At 37.8% G+C, this 24,891-nt stretch overlaps 1 protein-coding gene across 1 annotated transcript; it reads left to right on the top strand.

Moving 5' to 3' along the window:
* Nucleotides 1-468: 468 nt before the first annotated feature.
* On the top strand, nucleotides 469-23,287 carry kcnj19a (potassium inwardly rectifying channel subfamily J member 19a). Its single transcript, XM_079605925.1, has 3 exons — nucleotides 469-1,484; nucleotides 15,551-15,767; nucleotides 21,025-23,287. Exons 1-3 carry the CDS (start codon nucleotides 816-818, stop codon nucleotides 21,645-21,647), a joined length of 1,509 nt encoding a protein of 502 aa, XP_079462051.1. The 5' UTR covers nucleotides 469-815; the 3' UTR covers nucleotides 21,648-23,287.
* The last annotated feature ends 1,604 nt before the right edge of the window (nucleotides 23,288-24,891 follow it).

Here is a 24,891-nt window from a genome sequence, read left to right on the forward strand (position 1 = left end):
ATTGGACTGGAAATCCAATCTTCTTCTCATGCTGGGGAAACACACACACACACACACACACACACACACACACACACACACACACACACACACGTGTTGTTTTTTATGGTTTATGGGGACTTTCCATTATATGCTGTAGCCTAGCCTACAAACTGTATATTCTACACTTACCCTTACACTACACTTACAGCACAGTTGGATTTTGCATTGCATTAGCCTACTGTACAAACTGTTCCCCTAACCCTAAACCTTCCCATCACAGACAACTTTCATAATTTTTACATTTAAAAAAAAACATCACTTGATTTATTAGCTATATTGTCATCTTTGTGGGGGACATTATGTTCTCATAACGTTCACCAGGACCACACACACACACACAAGCATATTTTCCAGTAAAAATAGTATTTCGCTCACACAAGCCCCCTCCTCCCACCCGGTCGTCCATCACACCCACTCTCTCTTCTCTTTCTTCTTCTGCTGTTCATGCCATATCATGTGCAGAAGAGCTGAAAGTGCACAGAGAACACAGTCCGTGCATTTCACACGGACATCCAGAGAAACCCGACCAGAAGAGAGACTAGTGCAATGATGCTACAGTAAACTGACATTATAGCAGTGCACCTTCAGCTTTCCTGACCGTCCGGAGGGGTAAAACTTGGCAGACAGACATTGCCCTGCCTAGCGACCTTGTCAGCTACTTTTGAAAGTGAAAAAGGCACCAAAGCCATGCTACAGAGAAAGTAAGTTTCCTTTTTGTGTTTTAACTTATGAACCCCTTCCCACCGGTTTCATGAAACAAACGTGCTGAAGTTATGGCAGCGCTAAGGCGTAAATTTGGAGAGGACTACCAGGTGGTGAACACGAACAGAGCCGCGACTTTCCCCATCGCGCCGGTGAAGAAGAAGCGCCAGCGCTTCGTGGAGAAGAACGGACGCTGCAACGTCCAGCACGGGAACCTCGGCGGAGAGACCAGTCGCTATTTATCCGACCTGTTCACCACGCTGGTGGACTTGAAGTGGCGCTGGAACCTTCTAATTTTCATCCTCACCTACACCATCGCCTGGCTGGTCATGGCCTCGATGTGGTGGATCATCGCCTATATAAGAGGGGACATAAATCATGGCCGTGACGCTTCGTACACTCCGTGCGTCGCCAATGTTTACAACTTCCCGTCAGCGTTCCTCTTTTTCATTGAGACCGAGGCGACCATTGGCTACGGTTACCGCTATATAACTGAAAAGTGCCCTGAGGGCATCATCCTGTTCCTGTTCCAGTCTCTGCTGGGATCGATAGTAGACGCGTTTCTCATCGGCTGTATGTTCATTAAGATGTCTCAGCCCAAGAAGCGCGCGGAGACGCTCATGTTCAGTCAGGACTCGGTGATCTCACAGCGAGACGGAAAACTCTGCTTAATGTTCCGCGTGGGGAATCTGAGGAACAGCCATATGGTGTCCGCGCAAATCAGGTGTAAACTCATAAAGGTGAAAACACACACTGCACTTACAGCGCAACTCGGGCATGTATTGGCCTTTATAATTCGTTTAGTTAGGCTATAGGCTACAATACAGTGAAGCATCAAGAGCAAATAAACTTATTTTTTTAAGAAATGCAGAATTTTAGACTTCTACATGATGATGTGTCATCATCTCTCCTTTTTAGACGCTCAATTTATTGAACCTCAGCCACGAGTGTAAAAAAAATAGTAGCCTACATTTATATAAACAGCTGGCTTGACAGAACCTTTTCATAAAAGGTAGCAATCATTACGGAGTGGAATTAGGTGATTGCATACACTAATATTGTAGGCTAGCCTATATTATAATTATCATGGCATATGGCAACTAAATGGCATATGCAACATAAAAACCACCATTACTCACAACAAACGGAGGCTTCTGTGAATTAAATTATAAGGTGATTTTTTTAAACAATAGTTTACAGTAAAATCGTGTGCTGTATATGCCTTACAGTTACAGTTAACCAGTTAACAGTTTATTTTACCACTGTGTGTTTCAACAAATCGCATGAGAAGAAGTGTTGCTAATTTTATCTTTAAATCAGCAAGCTGATTTAAATTGAAAACAATTATTTTATAGTTTCATTAATTAATTAATTAATTCAAGGTTCTTTATGTGCCAATCTGTAATAATGGAACAACTCGTTATAATCTTAGTTGCCGATTTAATGTTGTTGTTGGAGTATGTGCATAGGTTATGGGACAGTTAGTTTACTCTTTAGCTATTTAGTATAGTGGCATATTAATTGTTATCCTTGTAAGATTTTCATGTTTCTGTTTGGTTTCCACTGATGTCAGCCCACTTAGGTGTTTTGGTATTGGGACTGATTGTAACACCTAGTCCTATTAAGCAAATTGTTGTGTAATATAGGTGGAATTATTTTTGACTGTTAGAAATGTATGAGCATTAGTTGTGCTTCAATATCACAATATGTCATTGAGATAGCTAAGTGGCGTGACAGCGTTGAACTGTAAAAAGAAAGTGGTTTACTAGAAATGTATTCATCCATCCATCCATCCATACATCCATTCATTCATTCATTCATTCATTCATTCATTCATTCATTCATTCAAGTTAAAAATATGTTTTTAAATATTGTGTAAAACATTGAATTGCAGAAATGTCAGGGAGGTATTATAAGGATTTACTTTTCTTTTCTTTTTCTTTTTTACCAGGAAAGGAACAGGCCGTTTACAAATATTTAAATTTTAATCACATTTTGCATTGCTGAAATCAGTAGGAATAACTTGTCTGTTCCTCATAGAAAGTTTAGCAGGTTTTAAAAGATTGGCTTGATTCATTTCTCTCCTATTGTCATTCGTTTTTGATTCAGTTGTATGACAGTACAAATGTTATTAGCATTAATTAAGCATCTACACTTTAAAAAGCCTCTGGATCAATTCTGTGAGACGGGGTTTCCCAAACTGGGGTTTACGAACCCCTAGGGGTTAGTGGGGGAACTGCATGGGGTTTGAGAGTTGATGAAAAGCTAATAATTACTTAAATCATAAAAATTTAAATACATCATTTAAAAATGAAATCAAACAAAAAGATTCCAACATGAAAAAAGAAATCAACATGTTAAATGAATACAATATTAACTAAAATTGGTCATTTTTTAATGCCACATGTTAGACTGACAAAAAGTTTATGAATCCCTGGCTCCTGTTAGGCATAGTTCATTGAGTTAGTTCATAATTTGCAGTTCTCTATCAGAGAAAGCATGGCGTGCAAAGCTTGTTCAGAATAAGTGGCAATCAAGGGACCTGTGAAATGCGATTTAGCGGGATAGCTGTGTAACTGGAAATTCGAGGCGCACAGGTACCCCCTTCACAACTGATTACCAGTGATACATGAAAAGGCATGACATTTTATTATTGTAATCTCGACACGGACAGCCATCGTTACAGTTGAATGAGATGAGACTCCAGTGACAAAAGGATAAAAGAGTTTTACAGACGACTAACCGTGTCCAACATCTGCCACTCTGTAACTGGTGACATTTAAACCGACCTGCTCTGTAATTGGAAGGCTGTTCCACGACAGCGCACGGTTCTGTCGGTTTTAGAGGGTTTGTTTCCAAATGCAAAAAGTTCAGAAAATGTCTCTGGATTTTGAGCTCATAAGCCTCTCTAAGACTCCTGCGAGAGCTGAGGTCACAGCCAGAGAGATGCCGGAAAATCTGCATTTGCACACTTGTGAAGGAGGATTTTCTTTTTTTGTGGCTTGTGGCCTCAAGCGCTAACTTCCAGAGCCTTAGAAAATGCAGCAGAATAATTACAGATGCGCACGAGAGTGCAATGCTGGAGTTGTACAAAATATATTCTGAGGCGGAGAGGAATCGTTCTTGTCAATGGAAGCTTTTTCTGGAAGAACAAGCTTACATAACAGCTCTTGTAGAAACAGTATGCGTTTCGAAGCTACTGTGTGAGTCTGTCTGTCTGTCTGTCTGCTGTTCCACATCAGCTCGGTCAATGGATCAGGCTTAAAATGAAATTAATAAGGCATGGAAAGTTGACATGGACTGTAATTGATGATTGTCAGTCAAAGGCCACTGATAAGGTGAACAAAGAGGTCAGTGTAATAGAACGGAACGTTTGTGGCTCATATGCCTTGAAATTGTGAGATAATCTGAATCTATCCAGTATAATAATGTTAGGATAACTGATCTCAGCTCTCAGAACAATTGCAGAGTTAAAGCAGGTGAATATTCTTCAAAGGTATGGATGGATGACTTCTCAGGCCCTCTCCAAAAATCTTTCACAGAGCTCACACTAATCTAGTGCCAATGCCAATGATTAAGAGTCTTTGGTCAATGGCGTCTGACTCGATGAGAGAAGAAGAGGAGGAAGAACAGGGGATAAGCAAAGAAGGCAAAGTGGGAGATAGTTAAAGGTTTGCCAGAATAGTATAAGGTTGAGAGAGGGCATCAGGGAACACAAACAAAATAGAGAGGGAAAGAGAATTGAGTTTAGAAGATTAAGAAGGCAAAATGAAGAGCCAGAAAACTGACTCAATAAAGAGAAAGAGAGTGATGAAATGTGAGCATAAATTGGAAAGAAGAAATTTCTCTTCGCCCCCATAACTCTGTTCTCATCAGCATTTTATTATAGAAGCAATATGTGGCTTATTTAAAAGAACCCTTATACAAATTATTAAAGTACACAATATGTTCAATATTTATGAAATAAAAAATAATAATTGTAAAGGCAGACGGTATGTCCAAAGATTTCTGCTGTGACTACAGCACTGAACATCACAATACCAGTCTCCTCCGTCGCTGAGTTTTTATTGTGTAACTGAGGAGTTGAGCACCGCGACTCTACAGGGCATTTATTTGGAGAGACATTTTAATGGCATCCGTTTTGAAAGCCTCGTCACACATACACCTATGCCGTTACAAAAGAAAACCATGCAGATAGGTTGGTTATGTCTGGACACACAAATATTTGATCACTTGCAATTAATAGTGCGAACAGTCTGCCTGAAAAGATCTGATTTGCAAATAAATTCAGATTTGCCTGCAGTCGAAACATAGCCTTTGACACTGAATACCTAGGTGGCATTGCTCTGTGCTTTTTAATCACATATGCTATATTCTCTCTCTCTCTCTCTCTCTCTCTCTCTCTCTCTCTCTCTCTCTCTCTCTCTCTCTCTCTCTCTCTCTCTCTCTCTCTCTCTCTCTCTCTCTCTCTCTCTCTCTCTCTCTCTCTCGCCAATTTTTTGTTAAAGCCGGCATATCCTGTCCATTTAGACTCAGTCGCCCACACACACACACACACACACACACACACACACACACACACACGTCTCAGTCATTCCCAGTCACCTTTTGTCAGATCATGCCTCATCCTGCCGTGTGTGCTTTGATAATATTGATCATGCATTTGTAGTTTCATCTGTGAGATGCACACTCACATTGTATGATTAAACACGAACATTTACAGTGGATTCAAGACATATTGTGTTGTGTTTTGTGAGTGTATATTATGCATCATTCACTGAAAATAGTCACACCATCGGAGCCTTATACCATTCTCTTAAAGTGATAATTCACTTAAAATGTTTAATTCATTCATTAATTACCTTCATGTCATTGCAAACCAATGTGCTGTATTTTTTGAATGATTAAACTAATGAGAGATCTTTCCATGTTCTTTAATGAAACGTCACTATATCCCCCCCCCCCCCCACCCATCTGCTTATTGTATCTTCAGTTCCAAACAAATGAAATGTATCCATCAACCTTCCTCTCACCCTGAGTCACTGTCTCCATTGTTTGTGAATTAATAAACAGAGAACATAGTGAATAGGAAAAAAGAACAGATGAAAAGAGCAGAGAGATGAAAGGGGAAGAAATCGTTATAATAAGGGACAAAAAAGATAAAAAACAAGGAGAAGAGGAGACAGAGAAATTGAGTTAGCCATGTGTTTCTACACAAGAGCATTCTAATGCAACATGGAAGAAATGAGGAAAACTCAATGAGAAACATGAGCGGGAGATGAGAGGAGGAGTATGAATGAATAGAATAGAATAGAATAGAATAGAGCTCACTTGACGGTACCACAAGAAGTTTGATTTTTATACAGTGTCCATCAGGTTAGAAGCTATTTTTTTAAATATATATATATTAACAATCTAAGGCAGGGAAAAAATCGGGGAATATCTGACTTAAGTTTTATCATCATCAAATTATTTTTTAAAAATATATATGGCTCCAGAAGTATAACACTATAATAGAGTAAAAATAAAAAAAATAGTAAGTAATATTTGTGTAGCTCTTATTTCTTACTGTTGTTCCGTTGTGCCCCCTTAATTTAACTGAGCAGCAAAAAAAAAAAAAAGTTTAGTAACCATCATATCCAGCTCATTATGTTGATTCAAACTTGAAGTGGTTAATTTCAAATGTGGAAAATGTTGTAATTTGTCGATCCATTTTCAGTAGTTTTGCACATTATTTTTTAATGTATTGCCTCCTTTTCCACCTCTGCTGATATTGGCACTAGGGATGCACCGATATGAACATTTTGGTCAATACTGATCACCGATAATTCGTTATATTTGAAAGGCGATATATTGGCCGATAAATCTAAATACAAATACGAATTTTTGGATATGGTGGCTGATATATCGTGCATCACTAATAGCACATATTCATTCTCACATAAATTTGTTAAGTAAATAAATAAATACATTTATAAGGTGATGTGATTACCCAGAGAGACAACCCGTTTACAATTTAGAGCTGAACATCCTTGTCAGACCAGACCATGCACGCACGCACACGCACACGCACACACACACACACACACACACACACACACACACACACACACACACACACACACACACACACACACACACACACACACACACACACACACACACACACACAAAATGGAGTTTAGACATAATAACCTCATAAAAGCTGAGGAGAAACACACTCCTCAGCGTGTCTTACAGCGAAAACAAACAGATATTTGCTGTTGTGCAGACAGTCACATGTGCGCTGTGATGAATGAGTTAATTGCAGATAATTTGATTACAGAAGACAGGCTTTGACTCAGGAATCAGCTTGTGAGGTTGACTGCACTGCAGTGCTGGTCAGAATTATTTGAAAATATGATCAAAGATGGCAGTAAAAAATAAATCTGCATTGTTAATCCTTGTGATATCACATTATGAAATAAATGTTTTTCTCCAAAACACGTTTGGGAACAATTATTTGTCCCCTTTTATTAAATACTTTTTGCAACATCTTTTTGCCAAGATAATAGCTCTGAGTTTTCTCCTATAATGCCTGATGAGTTTGGAGAACACCTGACAAGAGATCAGAGAGCATTCCTCCAGAATCTCTCCAGATCCTGCAGATTCCCAGATCCATGTTGGCGCTTCTTCTCTTCAGTTCAGCCCACTCATTTTCTATAGAGTTCAGGCCAGGGACTGGGATGGTCATTGCAGATGCTTGGTTTTGTGCTCAGTGACACATTTTTGTTTGGATTTTGATGTTTGTTTTTGGATCACTGTCCTGTTGGAAGATCCAAACATGGTCCATTATAAGATTTCTAGCAGAGGTTGTCAGGTTTTGATTTGTTATCTTTTGGTATTTGATCGAATCCATGATGCCATGTATCTGAACAAGATGTCCAGGACATCTGGCAGAAGATTAGGCCCACAGCATTAAAGGTTGTATCAGCGATTTCAGGCCCAAAAATAAATGATCACATTCATCTAATCTTTCCTACCGATCGGCTAGCTGCCCGCCCCATAAGCAGGCTGTCAAAAAAACGCGTCTCTGTAGGCAGCCTAGGCTCTGAGATCTGCAGACAAAACAATGGTTTCACTAACCACTCAAAACCAAAATAAACAGTGTTCCAACCAATCACCGACAGAGGCTGGGTGTTGAGAGGTTTTGTGCTCGTGCACGGCTGCACGCGAAGTCGGAGCTGAAGAAGAAGCCGTGTCTTGGAATAAACACGATGGTATTCCCTCGCCCTAATCCTCCTCCTCCTCTTGGGGATTGACTCAGCCATGTTCAATTTATCTTGTTCATTGATAGACGCTGGCTTCTTCTTCATCTCCGACTTCGCGTGCAGCCATGTACGAGCGCAAAACCTCACAACACCCAGCCTATGCTGCCTACAGAGACGCGTTTTTTTGACAGCCTGTTTATGGGGCGGGCAGCTAGCGGATCGTTAGGAAAGAGTAGATGACTGTGATCATTTATTTTTGGGCCTGAAATCGCTGATACAACCTTTAAAGATACAGCAGAGTATTTCATTTAGTGTTTAAGTGGCTGCTGGCAAAAAAGTTTATTTACTTGTAAGTTCAAGTATACTTTGAAACATTTTATTGACAGATGAAACAAAAAAGAGATTTTTGGCAGCAAACACTTAATATTGGTTCAATGAAAGGTTAGATTTTAGCTTTTTTTTTTAAGTAAAATATGAAAAAGGATAAACAATGCAGATTTATTTTTTACAGCCATCCCTACAGAGAGAGAGAGAGAGAGAGAGAGAGAGAGAGAGAGAGAGAGAGAGAGAGAGAGAGAGAGAGAGAGAGAGAGAGAGAGAGAGAGAGAGAGAGAGAGAGAGAGAGAGAGAGAGAGAGAGAGAGAGAGAGAGAGAGAGAGAGAGAGAGAGAGAGAGAAAGATTGATTGATTGTTGAATTGTTGAGAGTTGAATTGATTCTATTGATTCTGTTCTGAAATTGAGTAGAGATGTCTGGCAAAGAATAGAATCAATCTGAACAATGTTCTTTACAACAATGTTCTTTAGAGTTCTATAGAGTTTATATACAGTACCGTTCAAAAGTTTAAGGTCAGTGAGAATTTAAAATATATTTTCAATGCATTTTTAACTTTCTATTCATTAAAGAATCCTAAAAGCAATCATGGTTTCTACAAAAATAATAAGCAGCGTAACTGTTTTCAATATTGAAAATAATGTTTCTTGAACAGCAAGCAACTCAGCAAGTCAACATTTTATATATATATATATATATATAAAATGTTATGTTATGTAATGTTATATTCTACTCTAGACCTAGTTCTATAGAATATTCAGAAATATGATTGATAGATAGATAGATAGATAGATAGATAGAAAGTAAAGAAACATTGCATAGAATACAGTAGAGTTGCGGGGATAGAACAATAGAATCTGACTAGAATTGTATTCTGATTACACTGGTCATAGCTCAATAAGTTTATACCAGTTTAAATTAAATTCGGGTTACAGTGGCTCCTTATTAATAGTGTGAAAGACATCTATTTCCATGTGAGTGTTCACATGCACAGCCCCACAGCTCTGCTGTCAAAGTGAGTCAGAGGAAGGCAAAGCAGTAAAATCCCAGCTTTTATTCACCCATGCACATGACTGAGTCAAACGGATGGCTGCTGGTACCTGCTGCAGTGGAAAGAGGATTCGATCCACGGTTTCTCTCTTCTTTAAGAGACTCCTTCTATTTCTCCTCTTCTTTCCTGTGGGATATGAAGAAGAACGACATGTTTGATCTGGCAGCTCGTTAGTCTACAAGGCACACATACACACACACAGATGAACGTTTGTGCACACAGACACATTCAAATGGCTTTTTGAATAACGGCTTTTTCACTTTAATCATGGAGGTGCTGTTTTTAAGATTACTTTGGCTGTCTAGCTCTGTGCTTTAAAAGTCAATGGATACTGAATTACGAGTACAGCCTTTAGCTTGACATCAATCAGCATTAATATAAGCATTACAAATGTACAACTTATCAGACCCATACAGACATCTCATCACTTCACATGTTATTCACATTAAGTAACTTTCTCATATTAAGCAGTTTAATATTATCACTACTGCCCACTGTGATTTTGTGTGAATGTCTGTATTTAGCTGCATTTTCCTGAAATGAGCAGGAAAGGTAATGTATGTGAGATATGCTCATCTCCTTGAACTCAGTAATCTGTGCTATTAAGCTTAACTTAAAGAGACAGAAGTAAAAAGATACCATTGCCTAGAGTGGATTTACAAAGCAGAAGAAAGCAACAGAACATTTGTGTTGAAATGACCAGCTGGAAAACAGTGTAATACCTTTCATACTCAATACCACAAACCTCCCAATGAACCCCACATCATGTGTAGGACAACGATGGCTTGTGTCCCATGGGTTGTGTATTTTAGTCACATGCCAAAAAATGGGGAAACCAAAAATCAGAGCAACAATCAAAGGTATGGTGACAAGTGACTTTTTCTAAACTTATCTCAATACTACATTTCTTATTTGTCTTTCTCATTGTCATGAAATCTGTTCAATATACATTGTGAGGTGAGCTTAATATCTACTTTTTAGTGCCCAAAATAGCAAAGATTGCACTACGTATGATGTTTGCCCTGTAGGCAATGTAAGGAAAACTTACAGTAAAGCTAATAAAAAAATTAAAACACCACAAAGTCATATCGAAAGGTAGCTACTACAAGACATTTATGGTAGAGATGTATTTTTAAAAAATCATTGTTTACAAAAAAAAATTATATAATCAATACTTATATAACACAAAACAATGATAGTTAACTAAAAGATAAATACCAAAATAATATTAATAACAAAATAAATACTAAATTGAAAATTTATTAAAGGGTTAATTTTGTCATTACTTACCCAAGTTGTTACAAACCTGTATGTTGAACACAAAAGAAGATATTTTGAAGAATGTTGTTAATCAAACAGTTGATGATTGCCATTGACTTCTATTGAATTTTTTTCCATAAGTCAATGGCAACCGTCAACTGTCGAGTTCAACAGTAGAAAGAAACCCAGGTTTTGAACAACACAAGGATGAGTAAATGATGACAAAATTTTAATTTTTGGGTGAACTATCCCTTTTATAATTGAACACTCAAATTACTATATCTGACTTGAAAACAATTGTAAGCATTTATCTACAAAAAAAATAGACATACACTACCATTAGTAAGATGTCAGTAAGTCCGTTTTAATCTTTTTTTATATTGATTTTATTTATTTGCTTAAAAATACTGTAAGAATAGTAATATAGTGATTGTAATTATGATATTATTGATATTGTGAAATTTTCAGCATCATTACTCCCGTCTTCACTGTCACACGATACTTAAAAAATCATTCTAATATGCTGATTTGCTGCTCAAAAAAACATTTCTTATTATCATCAATGTTGAAAACAGCATGCATGGGAAAGAAGACAGGAGTGCTGCTAAAAAAAATAGTAGTAGGGACATTGATATTTGGCAGGGATGTCTGTGTGTGTGTGTGTGTGTGTGTGTGTGTGTGTGTGTGTGTGTGTGTGTGTGTGTGTGTGTGTGTGTGTGTGTGTGTGTGTGTGTGTGTGTGTGTGTGTGTGTGTGTGTGTGTGTGTGTGTGTGTGTGTGTGTGTGTGTGTGTGTGTGTGTGTGTGTGTTTGAGAGAGAGAGAGATACACTGGATGTAGTCTGATGAGACTTCCTTGTGGGTTGATAAAGAGTTAGTGCCGCTGCACCAGAACCTCTGTGTGGGTGAAGGTGGTGTATCTATCTATCTATCTATCTCTGTGTGTGTGTGTGTGTGTGGTGTGTGTGTGTGTGTGTGTGTGTGTGTGTGTGTGTGTGTGTGTGTGTGTGTGTGTGTGTGTGTGTGTGTGTGTGTGTGTGTGTGTGTGTGTGTGTGTGTGTGTGTGTGTGTGTGTGTGTGTGTAATTTCCAAAGTATGTTTATTTTCTCCTCTTTTTTCTGAGGCGGAAATGTGTGCACAAGAGTATCTACGGTATGCGTAGAAATTATTGTGTGTGTGTAAGAGGTTAACGTTTTACATCATCATCAAAATTATATCTGGAAAAAAAAAAAGAAAAAAAAAAAGAAGCAAAATCACCCTTGAATAATTAAATAACATTTAACACTCAATATGCCGTTTTTCTAATTGTTGATGTGTTAATTGTTCATGCTGTAATCAATACACCCAGTCAATGGATCACCCAGCCATATCGGTTACTGGATCAATCCCACATTAAAGCTTTAATCAAGTCAACTAACAATCCAATAAAATCTGATCCAAGGCTGGTGGTTCAACCACGAATTCATTATGCCATCACTGTGACAAAAAGATCTGCTATGATGCAATGAAAAGCAGACATATTTTCAGAGTTTGATCTATGTGTGTCGACTTATGGTGAAATTTCCCTCACTGTCTCTGATTTTTTAGCCTGGCCAAGAATGTGTTTGCAAGAGAAAGTACAAGACAAGGAGAGAAAGAGCAATAAGAGTGAGATGGAAAGAATAATGGGGTAAGAGAGAGATAGAGAAATGTCATACTCTGTCTGTATGAGCACTATTAAATTGTTCTGCTTGGGTGCACTGGATGTAGTTATAGGCCCTGTCCAGCCAGCCTTCCCTTCAACAAGCAACTCAATAGATTCATCGCATGCTTTATAAATAAATATTCACCTTTCTTCACCTATCTGTTTAGCTGCATACAAATTTGTACACAAAGATGATTTGTATGTGTAATTGTGTAGTGTCAGATTTTTACATCTGGTGTGCTTCATTCATTTTCATTAAATTTCTTCTATCATAGCAGCCTCGATGCAGAAATGAAAGCACACCAGGTGTGGGTCCTCGGGGGAATTTGCCGAGTTTGTGGATTGGGTGCTGGTGAACTGCGTGTCCCCATGCACCATCTGCTCTGCTGAGGAGGACCCAGAGCCCAGCCAGCCGTCCACACTGCCCAGCACGGACTTCATGCCTGAGCCCACCGCTGTTTAAGGGCATGGTGGGAAGCCTAGCACACATCCCGCCAGTGTGGTTGAGCTGTACCTGACCTCTGGAAATTATTTAGAGGAATTGGAGGAGGTAATTTCCCTGATTCTCCTATCCCTGCTGGTTCCTGCCAGCTCGACGTCTCCTGTGTCTCCAGAGTCACCGCCCAGCCTCCCTTTTCCACCTCCTCATCCAAAAACAGCCAGTTCCCCAGCCCCGCCTCTGCTGGTTCCCTTCAGCCCCTCGCCTCCACCCTGACTCCTCTCCACGGTGTGGATTTACCTCGGGCCTTCCAGTCTCCAGCTCCACCTCGGTCTGTTGACCTAACTGCTCTGCCTTGGCTCCAGCAATTGACCATCGTCCTTGCGGTTTCACCAGGCTCCCTCTGGCTCCGCCTCGGTCAGACGTCGCTCTGCCTGTGCCACAGACTTCTGATCCAACCGCTGCGCTGTGTTTCTCCACTCATTTCGGCTCCACCTCAGTCCTCTGGCACCCTGGCTCCGCCTCGGCCTCCAGGACCATCTGTGTCACCCAATCTCGCTGGCTCTAGGCCTGCGCATAGGGGTCCACTTCCACATGGCCTCGTCTCCGTCAGTCATCCGCCCGGGGTTGTCAGCCAAGTCTCCACCATGGCTCCTCCCTCCCTCGACTCCGCCGTGTCCTGGCTGCTCTCTGGGTTCCCGCCTGGCTACTCCTGCTCCTGGCTCCTTCCACCGTCATCCCCCGCCTTGGTCTCTTCCACACCAACGGCTCTTAGTTCCTGCCATTAACATGCTTGTAACATCCTCCACCAGATCCCCTCCCCCTCAATTGGACTATTACTAATTGGCCGTCCCAGGGTGTACAGTAACATGAATGTTCTGTTTTAGTTTTGTTTTCACCCTGTTCTCGTTTACCCAAGTTTCTGTTTTGTTTCTGTAGTTCCTAATTCCACACACCTGTTCTGTTTTTGTTCTGTTCCTCTGGTATTTAAGCCCTGAGTTTACTGAGTTCATGTTTCTGTATCATCAATGTTATTGTGGCTGTTTATTGCTGATCATATCTCCTACAATCTCCTGTGTTTTTCCATTGTGGATTTATTGATTAAAGATAGCCACAGCATGACGTTATTATTATTATTATTGTTAACATAATTATTAAATACAAATGGTTCACGAGATTACAGCATCGTTGGGAGGACAGAATAATAAATAGGTAAATGGGTGTGTTTTGTCACCATGTAGATACCATGATGTTTAAAAAAATTAACATGATGGTATCTACATGCATTGCATAGACAACAATAAAACTGCATAGACATACATTGCATGTACTACAATGAAAGAGATGTGTCATAGTCAACTCTATTGTATTATGTCCTACTCAATTCAGTAATCTAGAAGTACATGCTGAAATTAAATAAAAATAATTTAAAAACATTTTAACCTGAAGGAAGGAAGGAAGGAAGGAAGGAAGGAAGGAAGGAAGGAAGGAAGGAAGGAAGGAAGGAAGGAAGGAAGGAAGGAAGGAAGGAAGGAAGGATGGAAGGAAGGAAGGAAGGAAGGAAGGAAGGAAGGAAGGAGGAAGGAAGGAAGGGAGGAAGGAAAGAAGGAAGGAAGGAAAGTAGGAAGGAAGGAAAGTAGGAAAGTAGGAAGGAAGGAAGGAAGGAAGGAAGGAAGGAAGGAAGGAAGGAAGGAAGGAAGGAAGGAAAGAAGGAAGGAAGGAAGGAAGGAAGGAAGGAAGGAAGGAAGGAAGGAAGGAAGGAAGGAAGGAAGGAAGGAAGGAAGGAAGGAAGGAAGGAAAATGACGATGACAAAGTTATTACCCAATCACCTCTGTAGGTCTAATGCACTTTGGCTGTTTAGAGATTGCAAATGCCTAGACAGTTTTGTGTGGTTTACATGTGGAATATGATTCCATGTGGAAGCTTTTTAATGCCCCTCTGAGCTGCAGTGTTTTAAGTAATGGACCTATTTATAAAGGGCTGTTGGTTTACATCCCACGAGGCTGTTCTACAGCTGTAGGGCCCTTTAGAGACACTCTTAACCTAAACAGCTCCAGTATGGCCACTGTAATGAGAGAGGAGGATATGGAGACGAGTGAGAGGACGTCTGCCAACTAACTGAATGCAAGAGTGATTTCTTCCACTTTGTATTTACAGCAACATTATTCATAAGAGAGTTTGTGTGTGTGGCTCCATCCTCTGCCTTTCCACACGAGCACAAACCCCTCACTAGCCTGTGTAGAAAGACATATCCTTCTCATTGGAGTTTCCTTCTCTTTTTTAGTTTGACATCGCCCTGTAAATCAGTAGGTCTTAAACTTCACTCGCTCTCTGAAAAGACTCTCGTTATCTTCTTAAATCACGGTTGAAATGACACAATGCTTTGTAGGCATTTTCTTATCTCACCCCAGCCTCCTCCTTTGCTCCGTCTGCGTTTTATTTCACTGTTCTGAGCAGTCATGCTTATCAAAATCCCCCATTCACTCTTCACTCTGTCTCCACTTGCCTATGAGGAATATTTCCCTTACACTCTAAACAGCATGAATGTGTCCCTCAATTTCAATGTATATATTCTGTCATTTTGGGTTTGATTACGATTCAGTTTATACAGCAGAAAAATTGTAAATACACATGCTGACATTCTTCTTTCCATTTCCTTTTTCCATTTCTTACCATCCTTGACTGTTCCTGCTGTAATTTGTCTCAGATATTGAAGGGCATAATCTTAAATTGAAGTTTTCAATGTAAAACGGATACAGATTGACTATAATGATGCTAATGTCTCTCACCAGTCTCGTCAGACCCCGGAGGGCGAGTTCCTGCCGTTGGATCAGTGTGAACTGGATGTGGGCTTTGGAACTGGTGCTGACCAACTCTTCCTGGTCTCTCCCCTCACCATTTGCCACGAGATCAATCCCAAGAGCCCTTTCTTCGACCTGTCCCAGCGCTCGCTCATGAACGAGCAATTTGAGATTGTCGTCATCTTAGAAGGCATTGTAGAGACAACGGGTCAGTCGCATTCTTCACTCCACTCTCCATTCCTTTAGGAACATCATTTGGCTTAATTAAGTTCATTTAGAATGCAACTCTGCTTGCATCCCCTCGGCCATTTTGCAGTAATTTTTTTTCTCGTTTTCATGTAAAAATACCTAAACATTAAAATATTTCGGGGTTTTTTCTTCTTGTATTATGCACTAATCTTAATATTTTTGATAAGAACAAAACAATCTACTGTTCAAAAGTTTTGGGTTACTTAGATTTTTTAAATATTTTTGAAAAAAGTATTTTATGCTACCAAAGCTGGCTGCATTTATTTGGTCAAAAATGCAGTAAAAACATTAATATTGTGAAATATTTTTACAATTTAAAATCATTTCTATTTGAATATATTTCAATGTATTTATTGGCAATGTTCATGGTTTGGTTTTTGCGAACTCGATCTGCTGCTGTTGAGTATTGCTGCAGATCTAGGCAGGCGCTGGGGAGGTGGAGGATTTCAGAGGAACTCTGATTGCTGCAAGACTAACAAACAGCTAAAAATTAACCAGACTATTTAAATGTTGAGCAACCAATCTCATTGGCTGCAGGATCAATAGCGGCCAATCAGCTTGTTCCATGCGGTAATGATGTGATTGCTAGCAGATTGCATAAAAGGACCAGCCTGTGCCCTCTAGAGTTTCATGACTGAACTAGATATTTCAAAATGTAATTTATTCCTGCAATGGCAAAGCTGAATGTTCAGCATTACTCAGTGTCACATGATCCTTCAAAAATCATATACTTATACGCTGATTTGCTGTTCAATAATAATTTCTTATTATTAATGTTAAATTTTTTTTTGCTGATTAATATTTTTTGGGGAAACCATGATATATATTTTTTCAGGATTCTTTGATGAATGATGAATTGATGAAAGTTCAAAAGAACAACATTTTATTTGAAATAGAAATGTTGTGTAACATTATAAATATCAGCCACTTTTGATCACTTTAATATGTTAAAAGCTAAAAAAATCTTAGTGACCCAAAACTTTTATGCCAATGCAAATTTAATTTTCTCATGATGAATTCTCTGAAAACAAGTATTGTCTTATGCAAATTCTCTCCTCAAGTAAATTTATTTTGTTTTAATGATGTTTTGAAGTTTATTGGAAACCATGACACAATTACTAATTAAGAAAATGATTTTTGTAGCAGTGTTCATTTATCATCGTTCATCTTCATTTATCAAATTGAAGTGAGCATATCACTTTTCCCACACTTACCTTCTAAACCTCTCTCTATTCTTCCTCACATCCCTCAGTCCTGGTTTTCCATCTGAATGGACATAATATACAGTCAGGTCAGTTGGGGTGTTGAGTGGGTTGTAATAAGGTGTCTTTCTGATTGCATTCATTCAGGTCTGTGCTTTAGCAGTGCTGTTAACTGTGCCTTGTGCATAATCATTTTTTCCAGTCACATGCTTGTCAGTTTGAGGTATGAGCTTCAGACCTCGCTCGAGTTCAATCGGTTCCTGGTGTCTTTTATGCTGGCAGAGTGTGAGGAAGTTAAGTAACTGAGAAAGGCAGAATGGGATTTTCTTTTGAGGATGTAAGAGGAGTAGGAAGACTAAAGCAGTTCTTTTTCTCATTTCATTTTTAGTGGTGTTTTCTAAACATCACTTTTACTCATATTTAGGGTTAGTGATTTGACAATTTGCCTATAAACATAAAACGTTGACATATAGCAAGAGTGACACCTCAAATCATTAAGATGATTCATGCTATTAATTGCATTTCCAAATAATAGCATTTTTCTCACAATAAAATGAATGTAAAAATACAATAGATTTAAAGGAGTGACTTAATATGTACCAGATTAGAGGCTTAAATTTTGTATTTTTACACACTATTTTAGGATTAATTAATGTTGAATTAAAAAATATATATATTTTTTTTCATATTTTCACAAGTTTTAGTCATTTTATTATGTGATTTTGTCATTTTTATTGTTTTTAATTAATTTATTTCTGTTTACCTTTAATTTATATTTCAGTTTTATTTTTAGGATTTTTAGTTCTTCAAACTTACTTTATTTAAGTTAGTTTCCAAGGCAACATTTTCATAAAGGTTTTTCAAAATGTATATGTACTTTGATTTTTAGCAACTTTAGTTAATAACAACTACAACACTGGTAAATGGTGGTTGAGGAGATTCCCCCTGTAAAGCGCTTTGAGTGGCGTGAAAAGCGCTATATAAATGTAATGATTATTATTATATATATTATAAATGACCGAAACTTGGACAACCTTAGCAACCGCAGCAACTCCCTGGAAAAACACTGACATTTTTATCAGAAAATTCTTTTTGAATTCTTTTTGTGACTTCTTTCACACCTTCTAACCTTTCAGAGGACACCAGAAATTTTATTCAGTTATTAGTTGTTTTATTGTAAATTATCTTTGATAAAATGGAAACACCATGCAGGGGGCCTTTCAATTTGAACTCTGGCTCTATCAGAGAGACAATATGAGATGGAGACGAAGCGAGGGAAGATATTACATTACAATGTGTCAGCAATGCTCATTATGCAGCTGTTACCGCAGTGATAGACACAAAACTTATCAAGCATATCAGTGCACACCAGAGGAAGACTCCTGTTAAACCATCTATTAATTCACTTACTCTTTAAATTCAGTAATTAATTTTTTGTCAGGCCAGTAACGGGGCAAACAGTCATGTGGTGATTTAACCACCCTTCTGTTGGGGATCTGAGGTCTGTCATGTACTCATAAGTGCTTATTGATCCACTGAAGCCTTGGACACAGACAGAAATGTCAAGTTAATCATTTTACAGACTCAATGTTACAAGACAAAGCTATGGCTCTGTATTCCTTTTAGGGCATAAGGGCTTTGCATGAACTTTTGCACCTCACAGAATCAAAATGACTCACTTTAATTCACATCTTCTCTTTGTATACCCTAATAAGAAATAACAAAGAACGAAATATATGTGCAATTTGGTTAAATAGACTTGATGCAAGTGTGAAATAGGCTTTCTTTAATCAATGCCATAGATCAGAGACGACAGACCCTAATTATGTATGCCGACAGAGTATTGCGCAATCAAGAGTCTTACTGTGAAATTTGTCTTGCTTTAAATAAGAGCTTAAAAAGCTGCTTTCAGCACAGAGAAACCATTGATACATTCACAAAACTTCTTCCAGCATTGATCCATCATTTAAGCCTTTAGCTGAAGCCAGGCCACCCCACTGCTACTCAGCACGACCACTCCGGCTGCAAAATATAGAATTATCAGTGTGATTAATCCCACATAAACTGGTTTAATTACATGGGATGATGCAGTGCCAGCAGAAACGCTCACAGAAAGTGAATTGTTGGGATTTTCATCCTTCTGTTCATTTTTTATATTAGATGCTCCTAATTAGTATAGGCTATCTTTAATGCTAATTATTTAATCATGAGCAGACCCACACAGAAGCTCTGCAGACTTGGAACACTTTTCACTGATGAAGTTACATACAGATCCCCTGCCCATGCATATTTGTTTATTACATATTTGACTAATTTGATGCTTTCAGTTATCCGTATTACTCTCAAGCGCAGTTTAATGGAAATAGTTTGAAGCCACATGCAGCAGAATTAGCCATTATTCTGCAACACGCAGGGCTAGTGTTTAATTCAAGAACGAATAAACATTTTTGCGTGAAACGTTTGAGTGAAGATGTGTGTTCGACTGATAGGTGTATGACGTCACCGTATCCGGAGCCGTCTGCTCTCTAATCGCTCTCACAGTACTTTGATGTCATACACAGCTCTGCGCAGCGCCGCTTTAAGTCCAACACACACCTGATGATTCAATGTCTCACCCATAATCACTTGTTTCTTCATGAATAAATCAGTGTTTTGAATAAATCACTTGAGCGGAAGATTCAATGACTCACTCAAATAACCGCATGTTTTGTTCATTAATGAACCAGTGTTTTGAAGAAATCGTTGAGTAAATGATTTAATGACTGGATCACGTATTTTGTTCATTAATGAATCAATATTTTTGAATGAATCAATTAAATGAATGATTCAATTACTTATTTAATCACTTGCTTGATTCATGCACAAATCTGTGTTTTGACCAAATTACTTGAGTGAATGCCTGAACAATGCATTACACTGTAAAGTTTAAACCCTATGCTTAAAATAATGAATTGGTTTGAATAGGGTCAACTTAAATTAAATAAATTAGTTCCATCAAATTAACTTTTACGAGTATTTATAACTTTCTTTTTCTTATGAGTTCACAAAACTGACACATTTTAATTAATCCGAATTGTTTCATTGTTTTGGGTTTTATGAACTTGATTCTTTTAATTTAGGCAAACTTAAATTTAACTGAAACTTGCAGAAATTTCCCAGCATGCTTTGCCATGAAACTCGAAAGGGAGAATAAATGCTAAAATGTACTTAATTTTTGAATTTTTTTACTTACAAAAGTTCATGTAACTCATTACCCAAATTTTCTTATTTGGGTTTACAGTGTACTTAATTGCAATACTTGATTCGGTTTATATGTTTCAGTGAGAAAATTGGTTCAATGACCCACTCATAAATATAGTCATTTGTCGCCAACTACTGGCAATATAACCAGCAGAAAAAGAGACACTGAAATATCCCCACCACTACACAGACTGACAGTCTCAGCCAATAAAATTTGAGGACTGGAACTATTTCATAATAAAAGCATATACCTTTTTAAACACCATTCTGTTTGAAAAGACACAAATGCTACTTCGGCATAACAGAATACATTTTACATCTCTCTTTTGATTTATTGGTTTATACCCATGAAAATAATGACAGAATTACCCTGCAGAGAAACAACAACAATGCATTCTTAAGGAACACCAATTGTTTAGTGATTGCTCTATTGATTTTATCGAGGAGCAGATTGGGTTTTCAGTCTTCCTGGCCGGGTTTAAAAGCGAAAGAGCACGGCTGTGTAAAGCTATGGCTGGGCTGTGTGTATGACTCACTGAATGGCCCTCTGGCTGAATTATGGTTGCAGGAGTCTTAAAACTCTGCCTTCTCACGCACATTATGTACTGAGAGTCTTTAAATCCCATTCTAGGAAGACAAAGGAATAGAACAGTATAAATCATTCTCATGGCCAGGCCAACCTGACAATGAAAGCCACCTTATCTGAAATACGTTTCAACAGTAAACCTTTCTTCTCTATTGTAATGCTTGTTTATTATACGCCGTCTCTCACAGGTATGACATGTCAGGCTCGTACCTCGTACACGGAAGATGAGGTGTTGTGGGGTCACCGCTTCCTGCCCGTCATGTCTCTGGAAGAGGGCTTCTTCCGTGTGGACTACTCCCAGTTTCACAGCACTTTTGAGGTGCCCACGCCACCCTACAGCGTGAAAGAATACGAGGAGAAATCCTCGCTCCCCTCTCCCCTGCTCACGCCGCACCGCGAGAAAGTGTTTTCCATGGACTGCCTGGAAACAGGCGAGGGAAGCGCTTCTTGCAAGCTGCCCAGTAAACTCCAGAAAATGAGTTCGTCTGGCAGAGAAGATCTGCAGAGGAAGGCGCTACGCTTGAGCTCGCAGCACTCCGAAAAGGCTTCGAGTACTGGGGACCTTCCCCTTAAACTACAGCGGCTCAGCTCTAGTCCTGGGCAGGTTGACGGAGAGGCACGGTTCCACCTCAAAGCACTCAAGGTGGGTTTCCAGCCCATGGCCTTGTCCACTGGAGACCTCCACCAGAGGAGTCTGCCTCCCACCCCAGTGGTCGTGCCCACGCAGCAGCACGCTCCTCCACACACGCCTGGTGGCCGAATGGAGGACAACCTGCCTGCCAAATTAAGGAGGATGAATGCAGATCGCTGACCTGGAAGTGCTTTTGGAACTTTGTACTGAGAGCAGTTTTTAGGGTTTATTTACGATGAGCACAACTACTTCCAGATTAGGGCAAAATTATTGTTTTGTTCTGGACTGAATAAGGACTCTTATAGAGTAACGGTAATGGGAACTTTCTGACTGCACAGTGAATGCATTGGCTTGACCTGCAAAAAAGGTATTAATGTATTTTTAATGAATATTTCATGACTTCTTTCACTGTAAATTATCTAAAAATCCATACAAACAAACCACGTTTTAAAAGTTAAAATATCTAAAGATCGTGGAAACAAAATTAATTTAAACTCATTTATTTTTATTTTTTATTTTTTTTACTTGAAATGAGATCAATTTACTTGATAATCATGACTTAAATAACATTTGTTTTGTTATACTGTATATAAACTACCGTTCAAAAGTTTGGGGTCATTAAGATTGTATTAACTTTTTTTTAAAAGAGAAATTAAAACTTATTCACCAAGGATAAATTAAATTGATCAAAAGTGACAGCAAAGACATTAATGTTACAAAAGTTTTCCATTTTAAATAAAGGCTTAAATAAAATGTTTCTTGAGCATCAAATCAGCATATTAGAATGATTGATGAACTTCTGAAGGATCATGTGACACTGAAGACTGGAGTAATGATGCTGAAAATTCAGCTGACATCACTGGGATAAATCACATTCTAAAATACATCTAAATAGAAAACATTTATTTTAAATTGTAATGATATTTCAAAATATTACTGTTTTACTGTATTTTTTATCAAATAATTGCAGCCTCTGTAAACATGAGATGCTTCATGTAAAAACATTTAAAAATCTTACTGACCTCAAACGATACCTTATATTATTATTATTGTTATATTATTTTTTGAATGTAAGTATATATTGTCTTCACTGGTAGATTTTTTTCAATTGTTTTTGTTTGTTTATACTTAAAATAAGTGTAAAGAATTGTCAGTGCAATGCAAAGGTCATGGGTTCAATGCAGGGTAAGCAAGTGATTTATCAAAACTGATATGTGAAAAAACTGAATCCAATGCAAGTCACTTTAGATAAAAGTGTTTGCCAAATGCATAAAAAATACATCTATATTAAAGCTACATTCTCTGTGAACAAGTCTTAGGGTCTTAACATCTCATGCATTGCTGATTCCCAAGTAAATTTATGTTTAACTCAAATTTAATTTTCAATGATTTTTAGATATTTTAACTGGAAAATTAGGCAAAATACTTAAGAATATGATGTTTTGCAGTGTAAGAACTAGTTGGAGGTACAGATCTAGTAGAAAGCATGAGAGATGGCATTGAGTTTTTTTCTGTCAATTGTCTGGTTTGTTTGTTTGTTTGTTTGTTTGTTTGTTTGTTTGTTTGTTTGTTTGTTTGTTTGTTTGTTTATTTGTTTGTGTTTTCTTTGAGAAAAGCACCAAACTCTGGAAGTACTGTGTGATTTGAATTCCCTGTTTACTGGTGGCTAAATGGTCGCCCAGTGTCTTTCACTCGCACACTTAGAAATGTCACTATTACACACAATTACGTATGTGCATGCCTAATTCTCCTACTAGCTATGTATCATACAACCCTCTGGTATCCTAGTTACAATTAATAAATTCTATTTGTAAAGCTGCAACATGGTGTCTGTGTAGTAGCCTGTCTGTCTACTACAGAAGAGTAAGATACATATTAATTCAGTTTAATGTCTTAAGAAGGGCTATAATACATCTCTGGGACATACATCTGACTTTGAGTTTAGTCTATAAAACGCTCTTTCGTGAATTTCTTTAAATGCATAAAATGCCATTAAATTGAGGACACATTATGTTGTAAGTCCATTTCAAGTCTAACAACTTGCTCATTATTCATGTTAAATAACCTTGTACTTTAAACAATTCTATAAATGCATACATTATGTATTAATGACCACTGAATGTGTCACTAGCAGAGAGAGAGCTTATGTAACAAATCATCAAATAGACACAATGCATTCTTGAGGATACATGACATTTAAAAAACGGATGTAGAATAGCTTCCATCAGAAAATGGAATTCATAAATTCAGTCAATACATTAAACTCTGACGCTGTCAGGATGAAATCATTAGGCTGGTGACATATTCATATTCAAACAATTTTTCTGTCACCTTGTTTGATGCATGGGGTGAAATTTTAATGTTCTAATTATTACCTGTAGAGAAAAAGAAACACACTAAATGACCATTTTGTCTATAAACGATCCATTAGGACCTTTTACTGTGATTGGTTGAGAGGATAATCACTGTGGGCTTTACTTGTGATTGAAAGTGTAGTGATTGGTTGACAGAGTAAGTAGTTAGAGGAGTCATCGGGTCAGACAGTAATAAATGATAGGTAGTTCTACACACACACACACACTAGAAATTAAAGGAATTTTATTTTTAGAAATGAAAGGTAAAGGAAATAAAAATAGTGTTAAAATAGCAATATTAGTAGGGTCAATGATGTAAATGAGAAATCCTTTAAAAATCTATACTTAACACTTTTTGAAATGTAATTTTTGTAATTATGACTGTTTGATACATGAATTTGATTAATTTTATACATTTTCAGCAAGTGTATTGATTAAACAACTCTAAATATGTCAAGTGTTGTTAATTAATCATTATTACACTTAAGTTTGACACATGCAAAAAAAAAATCCAATAAATAAAACAAATCAGAACTTAAGAAAGCGTTCAAGTCAACTTATTTCAATTCAGACATTGAGAACATTTATTACAAATGTCTATGTGTATTCAAGTCAATCTCTAACTGTCAACTGAATGAATTGACAGAACATTTTTACTGTAATACATTTGAATAAAAATGATCATCACATTAATAAAAAGAAAGAAAGAAAGAAAGAAAGAAAGAAAGAAAGAAAGAAAGAAAGAAAGAAAGAAAGAAAGAAAGAAAGAAAGAAAGAAAGAAAGAAAGAAAGAAAGAAATTGGTTTCAGCACCATGGACAGGACTCAATATTGTTGAGTATTGAATATTGAATATTGTTTGAATGACAAAACCTGTCCATTTAGCACCTCTACAAAATAAGAGAGAGAGATCTCAATAAAGACAGATCACGTGTTACATTTTCAAAATGAAAGAAATCTCCTCTTCTGTAATATATGTAATTGGTGCATAAACATACAGACCTAAATAACAGAGACTTGTGTCATGTCATTTCCTGTCATATTAAAACAGATTATACAGTACAGAACTTC

Source organism: Phoxinus phoxinus (assembly GCF_949152265.1).
Source record: "Phoxinus phoxinus genome assembly, chromosome: 1".
Taxonomy (NCBI): Eukaryota; Metazoa; Chordata; class Actinopteri; order Cypriniformes; family Leuciscidae; genus Phoxinus; species Phoxinus phoxinus.